General features: G+C 47.3%; 2 protein-coding genes across 12 annotated transcripts in view; both read right to left on the bottom strand.

Moving 5' to 3' along the window:
• Positions 1-19,040, bottom strand: part of SMARCA4 (SWI/SNF related BAF chromatin remodeling complex subunit ATPase 4) — a 61,096-nt gene extending 42,056 nt beyond the window's left edge. For all 5 annotated transcript variants that reach the window (XM_071418588.1, XM_071418589.1, XM_071418590.1 and 2 more), the window contains exons 1-7: positions 18,891-19,040; positions 17,531-17,583; positions 16,123-16,338; positions 11,122-11,254; positions 6,421-6,795; positions 2,812-2,910; positions 1,119-1,359 (exon numbers count right to left, since the gene is read on the bottom strand). In XM_071418588.1, coding sequence (XP_071274689.1) covers positions 1,119-1,359; positions 2,812-2,910; positions 6,421-6,795; positions 11,122-11,254; positions 16,123-16,311 — 1,037 coding nt within the window. In that variant the 5' untranslated portion in view covers positions 16,312-16,338; positions 17,531-17,583; positions 18,891-19,040. The remainder of the gene's footprint in view (positions 1-1,118; positions 1,360-2,811; positions 2,911-6,420; positions 6,796-11,121; positions 11,255-16,122; positions 16,339-17,530; positions 17,584-18,890) is intronic.
• LOC139585723 (glutamic acid-rich protein-like) lies at positions 13,661-16,116 on the bottom strand. Of its 7 annotated transcripts, none has more exons than XM_071418596.1 (3): positions 14,950-16,101; positions 14,406-14,882; positions 13,661-14,369 (listed from the first exon to the last, which is right to left on the bottom strand). In XM_071418596.1, exons 1-3 carry the CDS (start codon positions 15,446-15,448, stop codon positions 14,128-14,130), a joined length of 1,218 nt encoding a protein of 405 aa, XP_071274697.1. In that variant the 5' UTR covers positions 15,449-16,101; the 3' UTR covers positions 13,661-14,127. The 7 variants fall into 7 exon arrangements, with proteins under 7 accessions (XP_071274697.1, XP_071274698.1, XP_071274696.1 ...); XM_071418597.1 differs by having other exon boundaries at positions 13,661-14,669; positions 14,718-14,882; XM_071418595.1 differs by having other exon boundaries at positions 13,661-14,723; positions 14,757-14,882.
• Positions 19,041-19,884: the final 844 nt, after the last annotated feature.

The following is a 19,884-nucleotide window of genomic DNA, read 5'->3' as shown; positions in this document are numbered from 1 at the left end:
CTCAGGAAGAAGGAGAGCAATGAGGAAGGAGGTAGAAGATTCCAGAAGGTCTCATGAAGAAGGGAAGAGAGAAGGAGAGAAATGGAGAAGAGGAGGACATGGAAGCTCTCATGAAGAAGAGAAGAAGGAGAGAAATGGAGAAAAGGAGAAGGTAGAAGATTCCAGAAGGTCTCAGGAAGAAGGAGAGCAATGGAGAAGGATGTAGAAGATTCCAGAAGGTCTCCCGAAAAAGGGAAGAGAGAAATGAAGAAGAGGAGGAGGTAGAAGATTCCAGAAGGTCTCAGGAAGAAGGAGAACAATGGAGAAGGATGTAGAAGATTCCAGAAGGTCTCAGGAAGAAGAGAACAATGAGGAAGGATGTAGAACATTCCAGAAGGTCTCAAGAAGGAGAGCAATGGAGAAAAGGAGAAGGTAGAAGATTCCAGAAGGTCTCAAGAAGGAGAACAATGGAGAAGGATGTAGAAGATTCCAGAAGGTCTCATGAAGAAGGAGAGAACTGGAGAAGGATGTAGAAGATTCCAGAAGGTCTCAGGAAGAAGGAGAACAATGGAGAAGGATGTAGAACATTCCAGAAGGTCTCATGAAGAAGGAGAGCAATGAAGGATGTAGAAGATTCCAGAAGGTCTCAGGAAGAAGGAGAGAACTGGAGAAGGATGTAGAAGATTCCAGAAGGTCTCATGAAGAAGGGAAATGGGGAATGAGGCAGAAGTTTCCAGAAGGTCTCAGGAAGGAGGGCAATGGAGAAAAGGAGAAGGCAGAACATTCCAGAAGGTCTCATGAAGAAGAGAATCAAGAAGGAGAACAATGGAGAAGGATGTAGAAGATTCCAGAAGGTCTCAGGAAGAAGGGAAGAAAGGAGAGAAATGAAGAAGAGGAGGAGGTAGAAGATTCCAGAAGGTCTCATGAAGGAGAGCAATGGAGAAGGAGGCAGAAGATTCCAGAAGGTCTCAGGAAGGAGAGCAATGAGGAATGAGGTAGAAGATTCCAGAAGGTCTCAGGAAGAAGGAGAACAATGGAGAAGGATGTAGAAGATTCCAGAAGGTCTCAGGAAGAAGGAGAACAATGGAGAAGGATGTAGAAGATTCCAGAAGGTCTCCCGTGGAAGGACCCGGCCGTACCTGTACTCCCTCTCCTGCAGGATCTCGACGGGGTCGAGCCCGCGCGGTTTCTGGATGGGCGTGATGCGGTTCTGCTTGGGGTGCATGGGCAGCGCCGGCGGCGCCGGCTGCCCCGGCGAGGGCGGGGGCGGCCCGGGGGACGCCGGGGGCACGGCCGGGGGCACCGGGGACGGGCGGCCGGCGGGAGGGGGCGGCAGCAGCTTCTGGGGGGCCCCGCCCGGAGCCGCCGCCGACAGCGGCCCTGCGGGGGGAAAAAAACACCCAAAAAAAATGGAATTTTTGGGCAATTTTTGGCAAATTTTTGGCAATTTTTTGGCAAATTTTTGGCAAATTTTTGGCAATTTGTTGAGGGTTTAAAGTTCAAATTTGACCCCCAAAAATCAAAAAAAAAATTGAATTATATGAGTAGAAATAAGGGGGATTGGAGAGGAATTGGAGTGTCTTAGTTGTGGAGGACCCAGTTTCAAGCAAAATTTTTATTTTGTTATTAGAATTTGAAAAGTTCTGATTTTTCCTCTTAGTTATGAAGAAATCGACTCTAAATCCACAAAAAAAAAAAAATCTATTTGTTTGGGCAGGGATTAAAAATTTGAGGATCTGAGTTGGAATGAGGTTGTGGAGTAACTGCAGAATTTAAGGGGAAATTTGTCCCAGTTTCACCCAAAATTCCTATTAGATATGAGGAAAACCCCCCCCAAAAATTCTATTTATTTGGTCAACAGCGGAGCTGTGGGAAAAGAGAATTTTGGAATTTCCAGATTTGGGTATGGGCGAGGCTTTCCTGGGGGTTTGGGGTGCAAATTTGACAAAAAAAAGGGAATTATTTGGGCAGGAATTAAGGGGAATTAGACAAAAATTTGAGGATCTGACTTGGAGTGAGCTGGTGGAGAAATTCATCCCAATTTTACCCAAAACCTCTAAAAGTTACCTGGAACTAAACTCATATTTATATTTATATTTATATTTATATTTATATTTATATTTATATTTATATTATAAACCTGGAAATCGACCCTAAATCCCCAAAAAATCAAATTATTTGGGCAGGAATTAAGGGGAATTAGACAAAAATTTGAGGATCTGACTTGGAATGAGCTGGTAGAGAAATTTGTCCCAATTTTACCCAAAACCTCTAAAAGTTACCTGGAACTAATATTTATATTTATATAAATATTTATATACTTATATAAATATTTATATATTTATATTTATATTTATATTTATATTTATATTTATATTTATATTTATATTTATATTTATATTATAAACCTGGAAATCAACCCTAAATCCCCCAAAAAAATCGAATTATTTGGGCAGGAGTTAAGGTGAATTACACAAAAATTTGAGGATCTGACTTGGAATGAGCTGGTGGAGAAATTCATCCAAAACTCCTGGAAATCCACCTTAAATCCCCCCAAAAAATCCAATTATTTGGCTGGAAATCAGCCCCAAATTCCCCAAATTTCCAGCAAATGAAGCACAATCCCCAAAAAATCTCCAAATTCCCTCAAAAAAAAAATTCCAAATATTTATCTAGGAATGAGCACACCCTGCAAAAGAAGTGAAACCTCATTTAAAAGAATTCCAGCCCCAACCCCAGGATTTGAACCAGGAATTTTCTTCCATTCCCACCCTCCCAGAGCTGAGAAATTTGGGGTGAATTTGCAGGAATTTGGTGAAATTTGGGTCTTACCTTCAGGCCAGGGTTTGGGGGGGCCCCCTGGGGGCTGTCCCGGCATTCCGGGGGGAACTCCTGAGGGTCCAGGAGGGGGCATGTTGGGCCCTCCTATTCCTGAAAATTCCCAAAAATTAGGAAAAAATGGGAAAAAAAGGGAAAAAAAGGGGAAAAAAAAGGGGGGGGGGAAGGGGGAAAAAAAGGGGGAAAAAAGGAAAAAAAAGGAAATTTCATGAGGATTTTGATGATTCCTGGGGGAGTTTGGATGGATCCTAAATCCCAAATTTTGGAATGGACAAGGATGTGGATGGGAGGGGAGGAGGAAACTCAAACTGGGGCAAACTGGGACCAAATGGGACCAAACTGGGGCAAACTGGGGCAAACTGGGACCAAACTGGGACCAAATGGGACAAACTCCCCTTGGATATCCCAGGATGGAGAGGAGGAGGAGGAAACTCAAACTGGGGCAAACTGGGGCAAACTGGGAACAAATGGGACCAAATGGGACAAACTCCCCTTGGATATCCCAGGATAGGAGAGGAGGAGGAGGAAACTCAAACTGGGCCAAACTGGGGCAAACTGGGACCAAATGGGACCAAATGGGACAAACTCCCCTTGGATATCCCAGGATGGAGAGGAGGAAACTCAAACTGGGGCAAACTGGGCCAAACTGGGACCAAATGGGAACAAATGGGACAAGCTCCCCTTGGATATCCCAGGATGGAGAGGAGGAAACTCAAACTGGGGCAAACTGGGCCAAACTGGGACCAAACTGGGACCAAATAGGACAAACTCCCCTTGGATATCCCAAGGATGGAGAGGAGGAAACTCAAACTGGGACCAAACTGGGATCAAATGATCTCCTGGGATAGACTGGGACAAGCTCTCCATGAATATTCCAGGATGGGAGAGGAGGAAGAAACTCAAACTGGGGCAAACTGGGGCAAACTGGGGCAAACTGGGGCAAACTGGGACCAAATGGGACAAACTCCCCTTGGATATCCCAGGATGGGAGAGGAGAAGGAGGAAACTCAAACTGGGGCAAACTGGGACCAAACTGGGACCAAATGGGACAAGCTCCCCTTGGATATCCCAGGATGGGAGAGGAGGAGGAGGAAACTCAAACTGGGCCAAACTGGGGCAAACTGGGACCAAATGGGACCAAATGGGACAAACTCCCCTTGGATATCCCAGGATGGAGAGGAGGAAACTCAAACTGGGCCAAACTGGGGCAAACTGGGACCAAATGGGACCAAATGGGACCAAATGGGACAAGCTCCCCTTGGATATCCCAGGATGGGAGAGGAGAAGGAAACTCAAACTGGGCCAAACTGGGATCAGGACAGAACGGGACAAACTCCCCACAGATCCCAGGATGGAAACAGATGGAGATCCCCAAAGATCCCAGGACAGAACAAGGACAAACTCCCCACAAATCCCAGGATGAAAAGGGATGAGCTCCTCACATACCCCAGGATGGAACAGGACAAACTGCCCACAGATCCCAGGATGGAACAGGACAAACTCCCCACAGATCCCTCAGGACAGAACAAACTCCCCACAGATCCCAGAATGGAATCAAATGAGCTCCCCAAAGATCCCAGGATGAAAAGGGATGAGTTCCCCACAGATCCCAGGATGGAACAAGGACAAACTCCCCAGAGATCCCTCAGGACAGAATGGGACAAACTCCCCAAAAATCCCAGGATGGAATGGGACATACTGCCCTCAGATCCCAGGAAGAAAAGGGATGAGTTCCCCAAAGATCCCAGGATGGAATGGGACAAACTCCTCACAGATCTCAGGACAGAACAAGGACAAACTGCCCACAGATCCCAGGACAGAACAAGGACAAACTCCCCGCAGACCCCAGGATGAAAAGGGATGAGTTCCTCACATATCCCAGGATGGAACAGGACAAACTGCCCACAGATCCCAGGACAGAACAAGGACAAACTCCCCACATGTCCCAGGACAGAATGGGACAAACTCCCCACAGATCCCTCAGGACAGCACAGGACAAACTCCCCACAGATCCCAAGATGGAATGGGACAAACTCCCTACAGATCCCTCAGGACAGAACAAGGACAAACTCCCCGCAGACCCCAGGATGAAAAGGGATGAGTTCCTCACATATCCCAGGATGGAACAGGACAAACTGCCCACAGATCCCTCAGGACAGAACGGGACAAACTCCCCACCGATCCCAGGATCAAATGGGACAAACTCCCCACAGATCCCTCAGAACAGAATGGGACAAACTCCCCAAAAGATCCCAGGACAGAACAAGGACAAAGTCCCCAAAGATCCCAGGATGAAAAGGGATGAGCTCCTCACATATCCCAGGATGGAACGGGACAAACTCCCCAGAGATCCCAGGATGAGAAGGGATGAGTTCCTCACATACCCCAGCACAGAATGGGACAAACTCCCCAGAGCTCCCTCAGGAAGAATGAGGATGAGCTCCCCACAGACCCCAGGATGAGAAGGGATGAGTTCCTCACAAATCCCAGCACAGAATGGGACAAACTCCCTATAGATCCCTCAGGACAGAACAAGGATGAGCTCCCCACAGATCCCAAGATGGAAACAGATGGAGATCCCCACATATCCCAGGATGGAACGGGACAAACTCCCCACAGATCCCTCAGAACAGAACGGGACAAACTCCCCACAAATCCCAGGAAGAAAAGGGATGAGCTCCCCACAGATCCCAGGATGGAATGGGACAAACTCCCCTCAGATCCCTCAGGACAGAACAAGGACAAACTCCCCACAGATCCCAGGATGAGAAGGGATGAGTTCCTCACATATCCCAGGATGGAACAGGACAAACTGCCCACAGATCCCAGGATGGAACAGGACAAACTCCCCAGAGATCCCTCAGGACAGAAAAGGACAAACTGCCCACAGATCCCAGGATGGAATGGGACAAACTCCCCACAGATCCCTCAGGACAGAATGGGACAAACTCCCCAAAGATCCCAGGATGAGAAGGGATGAGTTCCTCACATACCCCAGGACAGAATGGGACAAACTCCCCACAGATCTCAGGACAGAACAAGGACAAACTCCTCAGAGATCCCAGGATGAGAAGGGATGAGTTCCTCACATACCCCAGCACAGAATGGGACAAACTCCCTATAGATCCCTCAGGACAGAACAAGGACAAACTGCCCACAGATCCCAGGATGAGAAGGGATGAGCTCCTCACAAATCCCAGGACAGAATGGGACAAACTCCCCACAGATCCCAGGATGAGAAGGGATGAGTTCCTCACATATCCCAGGATGGAACAGGACAAACTGCCCACAGATCTCAGGACAGAACAGAACAAACTGCCCAAAGATCCCAGGATGGAACAGGACAAATTCCCCAGAGATCCCTCAGGACAGAAAAGGACAAACTGCCCACAGATCCCAAGATGGAATGGGACAAACTGCCCACAGATCCCTGAGGACAGAACAAGGATGAGCTCCCCACAGACCTCAGGACGAAAAGGGCCCAACTTCTCACATCTCCCAGAACAGAACGCCTCAAACCCCCCTCAGACCCCCCAAAACCCGCCCTGAACCCCTCCCCACCTCACCCCAGCCACCCCAGACCCCCCATCCCCTCCTCCTCACCGTGAGGTCTGGAATACCCGGGCGGCGCCGGCCCCGCTCCGGGCGCTTGCCCCGGGCCCTGTGCGGCTCCGGCGGGCGGAGGTAGAGCAGGAATCTGCGGCTGCATCCCCGGCAGGGGCCGTTTGCCCTGCACGGCCACCTGGAGATGCTCTGGAAGGGGCTGCCCTCGCGCCAGCAGCTTGTAGGCCATGATTTGGGCGCGCAGCTGGTGCAGCTGGGCGGCGTTGAACGGGGAAGGGCCCCGGCCCAAGGCCGGCGAGTCGGAACCGGAACCGTCCAGGGCGGCGCCGGAGCCGCCGGCGGAGCTGCTGGAGGGGCCGTTGGATGGCACCGGGCTGGAGGCGTGCTCGGAGCCACCCAGAGGGGATGGGTAACCTGAACGGCAAAGAAAAATGGGTGGGGAGCTGTTGGATCCATCCCTGAGGGAGTTGGAAAGGGAATTTCATTCCCAACTCATCCCTGAGGGAGTTGGAATGGGAAATCTCATTCCCAACCCATCCTGGAAGCATTTAGAAAGAAATCTCATTCTCAATCCATCCTTGAGGCAGTTGGAAAGAGAAATCCCATTCCCAATTTATCCCTGAAGCATTTGGAATGGGAAATCCCATTCTTAATTTATCCCTGAAGCAGTTGGGATGGGAAATCCCATTCCCAATTTATCCCTGAAGCCTTTGGAATGGGAAATCCCATTCTCAACCTATCCCTGAGGGAGTTGGAATAGGAAATCCCATTCCCAACCCATCCCTGAGGCAGCTGGAAAGAGAAATCCCATTCCCAATTTATCCCTGAAGCCTTTGGAATGGGAAATCCCATTGGCAACTTATCCTTGAGGCAGCTGGAATGGGAAATCCCATTCCCAACCCATCCCTGAAGCATTTGGAATGGGAAATCCCATTTCCAATTTATCCCCGAGGCAGCTGGAATAGGAAATCCCATTCCTAATTTATCACTGAGGTGGTTGGAAAGGGAAATCCCATTCCCAACCCATCCCTGAGGCATTTGAGCTGCTGGAGGGGCCGTTGGATGGCACCGGGCTGGAGGCGTGCTCGGAGCCACCCAGAGGGGATGGGTAACCTGAACGGCAAAGAGAAACGGGTGGGGAATCCATCCCTGGATTGAATGTTGAATCCATCCCTGTTGGATCCATCCCTGAGGCAGCTGGAATGGGAAATCCCATTCCCAATTTATCCCTGAGGGAGTTGGAATAGGAAATCCCATTCTCAACCCATCCTTGAGGCAGCTGGAATGGGAAATCCCATTCCCAACCCATCCTTGAGGCATTTGGAATGGAAAATCTCCTTCCAAATCCATCCCTGAGGCAGTTGGAATGGGAAATCCCATTCCCAATTTATCCCTGAGACATTTGGAATGGAAAATCCAAATCCTTCCAAATCCATCCCTGAGGCACCTGGAATGGGAAATCCCATTCCCAATTTATCCCTGAGGTGGTTGGAATGGGAAATCCCATTCCCAATCCCTCCTCAAAGAAGGAGGGATGGGAATCCCACTCTCAATCCATCCCTGAGGTGGTTGGAATGGAAAATCTCCTTCCAAATCCATCCTTGAGGCACCTGGAATGGGAAATCCCATTCCAAACCCATCCCTGAAGCCTTTGGAAAGGGAAATCCCATTCCCAATTTATCCCTGAGGTGGTTGGAATTGGAAATCCCATTCCTAATTTATCCCTGAGGGAGTTGGAATGGGAAATCCCATTCCCAATTTATCCCTGAAGCATTTGGAATGGGAAATCCCATTCCCAACCCATCCCTGAGACATTTGGAATGGAAAATCCAAATCCTTTCAAATCCATCCCTGAGGCACCTGGAATGGGAAATCCCATTCCCAATTTATCCCTGAGGTAGTTTGGATGGGAAATCCCATTCTCAATTTATCCCTGAGGCACCTGGAATGGGAAATCCCATTCCCAATTTATCCCTGAGGTAGTTTGAATGGGAAATCCCAATCCCAATCCATCCCTGAGGCACCTGGAATGGGAAATCCCATTCCCAATTTATCCCTGAGGTAGTTTGAATGGGAAATCCCATTCCCAACCCATCCCTGAAGCATTTGGAATGGGAAATCCCATTCCCAATTTATTCCTGAGACATTTGGAAAGGGAAATCCCATTCCCAATTCATCCCTGAGGCAGCTGGAAAGAGAAATCCCATTCCAAATCCCTCCTCAAAGAAGGAGGGATGGGAATCCCACTCTCAATCCATCCTTGAGGTAGTTTGGATGGGAAATCCCATTCCCAACCCATCCCTGAGGTAGTTTGGATGGGAAATCCCATTCCCAACCCATCCCTGAGACATTTGGAATGGGAAATCCCATTCCCAACCCATCCCTGAAGCATTTGGAATGGGAAATCCCATTCCCAATTTATTCCTGAGACATTTGGAAAGGGAAATCCCATTCCCAATTTATCCCTGAGACATTTGGAATGGGAAATCCCATTCCAAATTTATCCCTGAAGCCTTTGGAATGGGAAATCCCATTCTCAACCCATCCTTGAGGTAGTTTGGATGGGAAATCCCATTCCCAATTTATCCCTGAGGCAGCTGGAATGGGAAATCCCATTCCCAATTCATCCCTGAAGCCTTTGGAATGGGAAATCCCATCCCAAATCTCTTAGCCAGGAATAAAGAGCAAGAAATCCCCTCCCAAAATCCAAATCCAGGGTTTGGCCACCATTCCTCCATTTCCCACGATCCCAATTTTAGGAATGCTGAAAACCTCTCAAAATCCAAGGATTTTCCCAGGATTTTCCAAGGATTTGGACACAATTTCTCCCCTCACCACGATCCCAACCTTGGGAATGCTGAAAACCTCCCAAAATCCAAGGATTGTCCAAGGATTGTCCAAGGACTTTCCAAGGATTTTCCCAGAATTTCCCCAGGACTTTCCCCGGATTTTTCCCAGGCTTTCCCCAGGATTTTCCCAGGCTTTTCCCCAGGATTTTCCCAGGATTTTCCCAGGATTTTCCCCAGGATTTTCCCAGAATTTTCCCCAGAATTTTCCCAGGATTTTTCCAAGGATTTTCCCCAGAATTTTCCCCGGGATTTTCCCAGGATTTTCCCAGGATCCCAACCTTGGGAATGCTGAAAACCTCCCAAAATCCAAGGATTGTCCAAGGATTGTCCAAGGACTTTCTAAGGATTTCCCCAGGATTTTCCCAGGATTTTCCCAGGATTTCCCCAGAATTTTCCCAGGATTTTCCCAGAATTTCCCCAGGATTTCCCCAGGATTTCCCCAGAATTTTCCCAGAATTTTTCCCAGGATTTTTCCCAGGATTTTTCCCAGGATTTCCCCAGGATTTCCCCAGGATTTTCCCAGAATTTTTCCCAGGATTTCCCCAGAATTTTCCCAGGATTTTCCCAGAATTTCCCCAGGATTTCCCCAGGATTTCCCCAGAATTTTCCCAGAATTTTTCCCAGGATTTTCCCAGGCTTTTCCCCAGGATTTTCCCAGGATTTTCCCAGGATTTTCCCCAGGATTTTCCCAGAATTTTCCCCAGAATTTTCCCAGGATTTTTCCAAGGATTTTCCCCAGAATTTTCCCCGGGATTTTCCCAGGATTTTCCCAGGATCCCAACCTTGGGAATGCTGAAAACCTCCCAAAATCCAAGGATTGTCCAAGGACTTTCTAAGGATTTCCCCAGGATTTTCCCAGGATTTTCCCAGGATTTTCCCCAGGCTTTTCCCCAGGATTTTCCCAGGATTTTCCCCAGGATTTTCCCCAGGATTTTCCCAGAATTTTCCCCAGAATTTTCCCAGGATTTTTCCAAGGATTTTCCCCAGAATTTTCCCCGGGATTTTCCCAGGATTTTCCCAGGATCCCAACCTTGGGAATGCTGAAAACCTCCCAAAATCCAAGGATTGTCCAAGGATTGTCCAAGGACTTTCTAAGGATTTCCCCAGAATTTTCCCAGGATTTTCCCAGAATTTCCCCAGGATTTCCCCAGGATTTCCCCAGAATTTTCCCAGGATTTTCCCCAGGATTTTCCCAGAATTTTCCCCAGAATTTTCCCAGGATTTTTCCAAGGATTTTCCCCAGAATTTTCCCCGGGATTTTCCCAGGATTTTCCCAGGATCCCAACCTTGGGAATGCTGAAAACCTCCCAAAATCCAAGGATTGTCCAAGGATTGTCCAAGGACTTTCTAAGGATTTCCCCAGAATTTTCCCAGGATTTTCCCAGGATTTCCCCAGAATTTTCCCAGGATTTTCCCAGAATTTCCCCAGGATTTCCCCAGGATTTCCCCAGAATTTTCCCAGAATTTTTCCCAGGATTTTTCCCAGGATTTTTCCCAGGATTTTCCCAGGATTTTCCCCAGGATTTTTCCCAGGATTTTCCCAGAATTTCCCCCGGATTTTCCCAGGATTTTCCCAGGATCCCAACCTGGGGAATGCTGAAAACCTCCCAAAAATCCAAGGATTTCCCCAGGATTTTCCCCAGGATTTTCCCCAGAATTTTTCCCAGGATTTTCCCAGGATTTCCCCAGAATTTTCCCCAGGATTTCCCCCGAATTTTCCCAGAATTTCCCCAGAATTTCCCCAGAATTTTCCCAGAATTTTCCCAGGATTTCCCCAGGATTTCCCCAGGATTTTTCCCAGAATTTCCCCAGGATTTTTCCCAGGATTTTCCCAGGAATTTTCCCAGAATTTTCCCAGGATTATCCCCAGGATTTTTCCCCGGATCCCAACCTTGGGAATGCTGATCCATGGGGCTGGGGGGGGGTCCCATCCCCGCGTGCCCCCCCGGGCGCATCCCCATCCCCTTCATCTGCCCGTAGCGAGGATCCTCCGCCATTCCCTTCTCGTGCATCGCGTCCAGGGGCTGCAGGGGGCAAAAAAACATCCCAGAAAATCAGAATTCCTGAAGGAAACGCTGATCCCAACCCACGGAATTGTGTCCCAAAAAATCAGAAAATTCCTGGATAAAATTCTGTTCCCAATCCGCCCAAACCTGCAGAATTAAATCCCCAAAAAATCAGATTTTAGCAGAGAATTCCCACAGAATTATATCTCAAAAAATCAGAAAATTCCTAAAGGAAATTGTGATCCCAACCCGCCCAACCCTGCAGAATTATATCCCAAAAAAATCAGATTTTAGTAGAGAATTCCCACAGAATTATATCCCAAAAAATCAGAAAATTCCTAAAGGAAATTGTGATCCCAACCCGCCCAAACCTGCAGAATTATATTCCAAAAAATCAGAGAATTCCTGCAGAAAACGCTGATCCCAACCCACAGAATTATATCCCAAAAAATCAGAATTCCTGCAGGAAATTCTGATCCCAACCCACAGAATTGTATCCCAAAAAATCAGAGAATTCCTGAAGGAAACGCTGATTCCAACCCATGGAATTGTGTCCCAGAAAATCAGAATTCCTGAAGGAAACGCTGATCCCAACCCACGGAATTGTGTCCCAAAAAATCAGAAAATTCCTGCATGAAATTCTGTTCCCAACCCGCCCAAACCTGCAGAATTACATCCCAAAAAATCAGAGAATTCCTGGATGAAATTCTGTTCCCAACCCACCCAAACCTGCAGAATTATATCCCAAAAAATCAGAATTCCTGAAGGAAACGCTGATCCCAACCCACGGAATTGTGTCCCAAAAAATCAGATTTTAGTAGAGAATTCCCACACAATTATATCCCAAAAAATCAGAAAATTCCTGAAGGAAATTGTGATCCCAACCGATAGAATTGTATCCCAAAAAATCAGAATTCCTGCAGGAAATTCTGATCCCAACCCACGGAATTGTGTCCCAAAAAATCAGAAAATTCCTGAAGGAAATTCTGTTCCCAACCGATAGAATTGTATCCCAAAAAATCAGAGAATTCCTGAAGGAAATTCTGTTCCCAACCCGCCCAAGCCTGCAGAATTATATCCCAAAAAAATCAGATTTTAGCAGAGAATTCCTGAAGGAAATTCTGATCCCAATCCACAGAATTATATCCCAAAAAATCAGAGAATTCCTGAGGGAAATTCTGATCCCAACCCACCCAAACCTGTAGAATTATATCCTAAAAAATCAGAATATTCCTGAAGGAAACGCTGATCCCAACCCACGGAATTATATCCCAAAAAATCAGAAAATTCCTGAAGGAAACGCTGATCCCAACCCACGGAATTGTGTCCCAAAAAATCAGATTTTAGTAGAGAATTCCCACAGAATTATATCCCAAAAAATCAGAAAATTCCTGGATGAAATTCTGTTCCCAACCCGCCCAACCCTGCAGAATTAAATCCCAAAAAAATCAGATTTTAGCAGAGAATTCCCACAGAATTATATCCCAAAAAATCAGATTTTAGTAGAGAATTCCCACAGAATTATATCCCAAAAAAATCAGATTTTAGTAGAGAATTCCCACAGAATTATATCCCAAAACAATCAGATTTTAGCAGAGAATTCCTGAAGGAAATTCTGTTCCCAACCGATAGAATTATATCCCAAAAAATCAGAATTCCTGCAGGAAATTCTGATCCCAACCCACAGAATTGTGTCCCAAAAAATGAGAAAATTCCTGAAGGAAACGCTGATCCCAACCCATGGAATTGTGTCCCAAAAAATCAGAAAATTCCTGCAGGAAATTCTGCTCCCAACCCGCCCAACCCTGCAGAATTATATCCCAAAAAAATCAGATTTAGTAGAGAATTCCCACAGAATTATATCCCAAAAAATCAGAAAATTCCTAAAGGAAATTGTGATCCCAACCCGCCCAAACCTGCAGAATTATATTCCAAAAAATCAGAGAATTCCTGCAGAAAACGCTGATCCCAACCCACAGAATTATATCCCAAAAAATCAGAATTCCTGCAGGAAATTCTGATCCCAACCCACGGAATTATATCCCAAAAAATCAGAATTCCTGCAGGAAATTCTGATCCCAACCCTGCAGAATTATATCCCAAAAAATCAGAGAATTCCTGAAGGAAATTCTGATCCCAACCCACAGAATTATATCCCAAAAAATCAGAGAATTCCTGAGGGAAATTCTGATCCCAACCCATCCAACCCTGCAGAATTATGTCCCAAAAAAATCAGATTTTAGTAGAGAATTCCCACAGAATTATGTCCCAAAAAATCAGAAAATTCCTGGATAAAATTCTGATCCCAACCCGCCCAACCCTGCAGAATTATGTCCCAAAAAAATCAGAAAATTCCTAAAGGAAATTGTGATCCCAACCCCCCCAAACCTGCAGAATTATATCCCAAAAAATCAGAAAATTCCTGCAGGAAATTCTGCTCCCAACCCACAGAATTATATCCCAAAAAATCAGAAAATTCCTGGATAAAATTCTGATCCCAGTCCGTCCAAACCTGCAGAATTATATCCCAAAAAAATCAGATTTTAGCAGAGAATTCCTGAAGGAAATTCTGATCCCAGCCCACAGAATTCCCAGAGAATTGGAAAATAATTTCATTATTCCCAGAAATTCCAGATTTCAGCTGCTCTGGCCTCAAAAATCCTCCCCCCAGCACGATTCCCTGGATGATTTTTTAATTAAAATAATAATAATAATAGTAATAATAATAATAATAGTAATAATAATAATAATAATAATAATAATAATAATAATAATAATAATAATAATAATAAATAAATAAATAAATAAATAAATAAATAAATAAATAATAATCCTGCCCAAAATCCAGGAGGAAAAATCTCTCAATTCATGAGTTCATTAACGGGGTGGGATCAGGGATTTGCCCATTCTTGAGGTTTTTCAGGGCATTTTTGGAGGAGGAGAGTCTGGACTCCTTCATCTTCCTCTTCATCTTCTTCACCTTCCTCTCCTTCTTCTCCTTCATCTTCATCTTCTTCTTCTTCTCCTTCACCTTCCTCTCTTTCTTCTCCTTCATCTTCATCTTCTTCACCTTCCTCTCCTTCTTCTTCTTCTCCTTCATCTTCATCTTCTTCACCTTCCTCTCCTTCTTCTTCTCCTTCTTCTTCTTCTCCTTCTTCATCTTCTTCACCCTCATCTTCATCTTCTTCACCTTCCTCTCCTTCTTCTCCATCTTCTTCACCTTTTTTCTTCTTCTTCTTCTCCTTCTCCTCTCCTTCACCATCATCTTCATCTTCTTCACCTTCCTCTCCTTCTTCTCCTTCATCTTCATCTTCCTCTCCTTCTTCTCCTTCATCTTCATCTTCTTCATCTTCCTCACCTTCTTCTCCATCTTCTTCACCTTTTTTCTTCTTCTTCTTCTTCTCCTTCTCCTCTCCTTCACCATCATCTTCATCTTCTTCACCTTCCTCTCCTTCTTCTCCTTCATCTTCATCTTCTTCACCTTCCTCTCCTTCTTCTCCTTCATCTTCATCTTCTTCACCTTCCTCTTCTTCTTCTTCACCTCCTTCTTCTCTTCTCTTCTCCTTCATCTTCTTTTCCTTCTTCTCCTTCTTCATCTTCTTCTCCACCTTCTTCATCTTCCTCTCCTTCTTCTCCTTCTCCTCTCCTCCATCATCTTCATCTTCTTCTTCTTCTTCTTCACCTTTTTTCTTCTCCTTCTTCTCCTTCTCCACCATCTTCATCTTCTTCACCTTCCTCTCCTTCTTCTTCTCCATCTTCTTCCTCACCTTTTTTCTCCTTCACCTCCTTCTCCTTCTCCTCTCCTTCATCTTCTTCTTCTCCTTCTTCATCTTCTTCTCCACCTTCTTCATCTTCCTCTCCTTCTCCATCATCTTCTTCACCTTCCTCTCCTTCATCTTCATCTTTTTCACCTTCCTCTCCTTCATCTTCATCTTTTTCACCTTCCTCTCCTCCTTCTTCTTCACCTTTCTTCTTCTCCACCATCTTCATCTTCTTCACCTTCCTCTCCTTCTTCTTCTTCTTCTCCATCTTCTTCTTCACCTCCTTCTCCTTCTCTTCTCCTTCATCTTCTTCTTCTCTTCCTTCTTCTCCTTCTTCATCCTCTTCTTCTTTTCCTTCTTCATCTTCCTCTCCTTCTTCTTCTCCATCTTCTTTCTTCTTCACCTCCTTCTTCTTCTCCTTCCTCTCCTTCTTCTTCATCTTCTTCCCCATCTTCTTCTTCACCTTCCTCTCCTTCTTCTCCTCCCTCTTCTCCTCCAATTTCTTCACTTCTTCATCTTCTTCTCTTCTTTCTTCTCCATCTTCTTCATCTTCTTCACCTTCCTCTCCTTCTTCTTCTCCACCTTCTTCACCTCCTGGGATTCTGGGTCTGGAATTTTGGGATTCTGAAATTCTGGGATTCTGGGTTTTTGAGGGCTGGGATTCTGAAATTCTGGGATTTTGAGTCTGGAATTTTGCGTTTCTGGAATTCTGGGATTTTGAGTGAGTCTGGAATTTTGGGATTCTGGAATTCTGGGATTGTGAGTCTGGAATTTTGGGTTTCTGGGATTCTGAAATTCTGGAATTTTGCGTTTCTGGAATTCTGGGATTCTGAAATTCTGGGATTCTGAGGTGTGGGATTCTGAAATTCTGGGATTCTGAGGTCTGGGATTCTGAAATTCTGGGATTTTGAGTCCGAAATTTTCCATTTCTGGAATTCTGGGTTTTTGAGGTCTGGGATTCTGAGGTCTGGGATTCTGAAATTCTGGGATTCTGAGGTCTGGGATTCCGAAATTCTGGGATTCTGAGGTCCGGGATTCTGGAATGTTGGGATTTTGAGTCTGGAATTTTGCGTTTCTGGAATTCTGGGATTCGGGAATGTTGGGTTCCTGCTGCTCCTCACTCACCTTGTGCAGGGGGTGGATGGTGTCCGGCGCGTAGCCCGGCGCCGGCAGCGCGTGCCCGGAGTGGCCGGAGTGGCCGGAGCCGGGGGAGGGGCCGGGGGAGGGGCCCAGCATGGAGCTGGGGGAGGGGCCAGGCCCAGGGGAGGGGCCGGGCCGGGGGGTCCCGCCCAGGGGGGGCTCTGGAGTGGCCATCTCACATCAGGAGCTGGGAACGGGCACCTGGAATGGGGAAATCTGGGTTAATTATGGCAATAATTAATTATTAATATTAATAATTAATGATTAATGACTCTGGTACTGAGGGAGAGGAAGGGGGTCCTGCCCAGGGGGGGCTCTGGAGTGGCCATCTCACATCAGGAGCTGGGAACGGGCACCTGGAATGGGGAAATCGGGGTTAATTATGGCAATAATTAAAGATTAATCATTAATAATTAATTATTCTGGTACTGAGGGAGAGGAAGGGGGTCCCGCCCAGGGGGGGCTCTGGAGTGGCCATCTCACATCAGGAGCTGGGAACGGGCACCTGGAATGGGGAAATCGGGGTTAATGATGGCAATAATTAATTATTAATATTAATAATTAATGATTAATGATTCTGGAACTGAGGGAGAGCCAGGGGGTCCTGCCCAGGGGGGGCTCTGGAGTGGCCATCTCACATCAGGAGCTGGGAATGGGCACCTGGAATGGGGATTGGGGTTAATTACGGGAGTAATTAATAATTAATAATAATTAATAATTGATAATTAATGACTAATAATTCTGGAGCCGAGGGAGCACCAGGTGGGAAATGTCCTTCCCAATCCATGGTCAAGGAACGAGCAAGGAACTGTCCACAGTTTGTGCTCCTCAGGCATGAGGAATTCAAAAATTCATTTAAAAATTCAATAATTAAAAATGAAGATTAAAATTAAAATGAAGTAATTAAAATCTAAAATAATTTCATTTAAATTAAATAATTAAAATTTAATTAATTTAAATTTTCTTCATTTATTACACCATTTCTACTTTTTTCCATTTATTTTTATTTAATAGAATTATTTTATTTCAATTAAATAAATAAAATTTAGCTCTTCGAAATTTTCTCTATCCCTCCTCTTTTTCATTTAATTTCATTTATTTAATTTGAATTATTTATTTGTATTAAACAATTAAAAATCAATTTTTTGACATTTCCTCCATTCCTCCTCCTTTTCATTTCAATTTTCATTTAATGAAATTTTTTTCCGTTTAATTAAATAATTTAAATTTCATTCTTTGAAATTTTCTTCATTCCTCTTCTTTTTCATTTCATTAAAATTATTTCATTTCAATTAAATAATCAAAATTTAATTATTTGACATTTTCTCCAATCCTCCTCTTTTTGATTGAATTAAATTAAATTAAATCAAATTAAATTTATTAAATCACCTACCTAAGGGCATGGTAGTCCTCGATGCCTCGCAGGGACGAGCTCCTAACGCCAGGCTGGGGGAAAAATGAGAATTAATTATGAATTAATGAGGGAATTTCATTATTCTCTGAGGGGGGATCTTTTGAGGGGGGATCAATCCTGAGGGGACTGAGGGAAAATTCTCTGAGGGGAAACTTTGAGGGAGATCCTATGAGGGGGGATCCTATGAGGGGATTCCATGAGGGAGATCCTATGAGGGAGATCCTATGAGGGGGGATCCTATGAGGGGATTCCATGAGGGGAGATCCCATGAGGGGAGATCGATCCTGAGGGGTTGAGGGGGGGATTCTCTGAGGGGAAACTTTGAGGGGATCTTATGAGGGGGGATCAATCCTGAGGGGTTGAGGGGGGATCCTCTGAGGGGATCCCATAAGAGGGAATCGTTTCTGAGGGGTTGAGGGAGGATCCTATGAGGGGAACCTTTGAGGGGATCCCATGAGGGGAGATCAATCCTGAGGGAGCTGAAGGGGGATCCTCTAAGGGGGGAATCCCATGAGGGGAGATCGATCCTGAGGGGTTGAGGGGGATCAATCCTGAGGGAGCTGAAGGGGGATCCTCTGAGGGGGGATCCCATGAGGGGAGATCGATCCTGAGGGGTTGAGGGAGCTGAAGGGGGATCCTCTGAGGGGGGATCCCATGAGGGGAGATCAATCCTGAGGGGTTGAGGGAGGATCCTATGAAGGGAACCTTTGAGGGGATCCCATGAGGGGGGATTGATCCTTGGGGTTTGAGGGGGGATTCTCTGAGGGGATTCTTTGAAGGGGGAATGATCCTGGGAGGCTGAAGGAGGTTCCTATGAAGGGGGAATCCTCTGAGGGGGAATCAATCCTGGGGCTTTGAGGGGGGATCCTCTGAGAGGATCCCATGAGGGGCGATCCCATGAGGGCATCCATCCTAAGGGGGATCCTATGAGGGAAACATTTGGGGGGGATCCTCTGAGGGAGGATCCTATGAGCAGATCCTCTGAGGGGATATCAATCCCGAGGGGAACCTTTGAGGGGATCCTCTGAGGGGGAATCGATCCTAAAGGGAACTGAGGGACGTTCCTATGAGAGAGTATCCTATGAGGGGAGCTCGATCTTGACGGGGCTGAGGGGGGATCCTATGAGAGGGCATCAGTCCTGAGGGGGCTGAGGGGGGATCCTATGAGGGGATCCTATGAGAGGGGATCGATCCTGAGGGGGCCGAGGGGGTCCCGCTCCTGTGAGGGGGAGGAGAACCCCAAGGCCCCGCGCTGAGGGCGCCGCCGGTGCCGAACAAAGGGCCCGTGACCCTCGCGGGCCGCCGTATCTTCCCCTCACCTCCCCTTAGCCGGCCTTACCGGAGCTGGAGCCCTTCCCGGAACCCTTCCCGAAGCTCATCCCGGCCCGATCCCGACGCGATCCCGAGCCCGGTGCCGGCAGGGGGAACAAAGGAGCCGCCGGAGCCGCCGCCGCCGCCTCAGGGAGCGCCGAGCCCGCGCCTGCGCGTCCCGCCCCACGCCGCCGCCCCGCCCACCGCGCTCGCTCAGCCAATGGCGCGGCGAGCCGGTGCCGGCACGGCCAATGAGAGGCGAGCGGAGGGACGCGCGCGCGGCGGTCGGGGCTCCGCCCAAAGCAAGAGCAGCCAATGGGAACGCGGCGCGCTGCCCCCCCACAGTAAGGGGAAGGAGGGTGGAAAAGACAGGCCACGCCCACCCTCGGTGCGGCAGCCAATGGAAGCCGAGCTCGGCCGATTTCCCCCGTCCCCAGCCTGACTAAGCTGTCAGTCACTCATCCAGCCAGCCAATCAGCGTGGAGTTCTCCCTCCGCGGCCAATGAGAAGGCGGGGACTGAAGCGGGGGGAGGCGGGGCTTGAGGGGCGCGCATGCGCAGAGCGCGCGGCACTGCGGCGGGGGGGAGGGGTGGGAGCGAAGCCGGGCGCCGGTGGGGGAGGGGCGGAAAAGGGGGAGGGGATCCCCGGATTTGGGGGTCCCAGTCCAGGGGGATCCCGAGGTTTGAGGGGTCCAAGGAATTTGGGGGATTTTGGGGGTGTCCCAGGGATTTGGGGGGTCCCAATCCAGAGGGATCCCAGAATTTGGGGGGGGCCCAGTCCAGATCAAATCCACGGGGGTCCCAGGGATTTTGGGGGTCCCAGCCCAGGAGGATCCCGAGATCCTGAGGGTCCCAGGAATTTGGGGGATCCCATTCCAAGGGACCCAGCATCCCCCTCATCCCCTGGAAGATCCCCCCATGTCTCCATCCTCGTCTTCGTTCAATATCTTTATTATTAACTCCAGATTTAGAAAGGACAAAGAGAAATAAAAAGAAAACCCCAGGCCATGGGGAGCCAGGAGG

This window comes from Agelaius tricolor, unplaced genomic scaffold, assembly GCF_023055355.1.
Source record: "Agelaius tricolor isolate 1412-34295 unplaced genomic scaffold, bAgeTri1.0.p SCAF_88, whole genome shotgun sequence".
Taxonomy (NCBI): domain Eukaryota; kingdom Metazoa; phylum Chordata; class Aves; order Passeriformes; family Icteridae; genus Agelaius; species Agelaius tricolor.
This window is presented reverse-complemented; position numbering and strand designations above follow the sequence as displayed.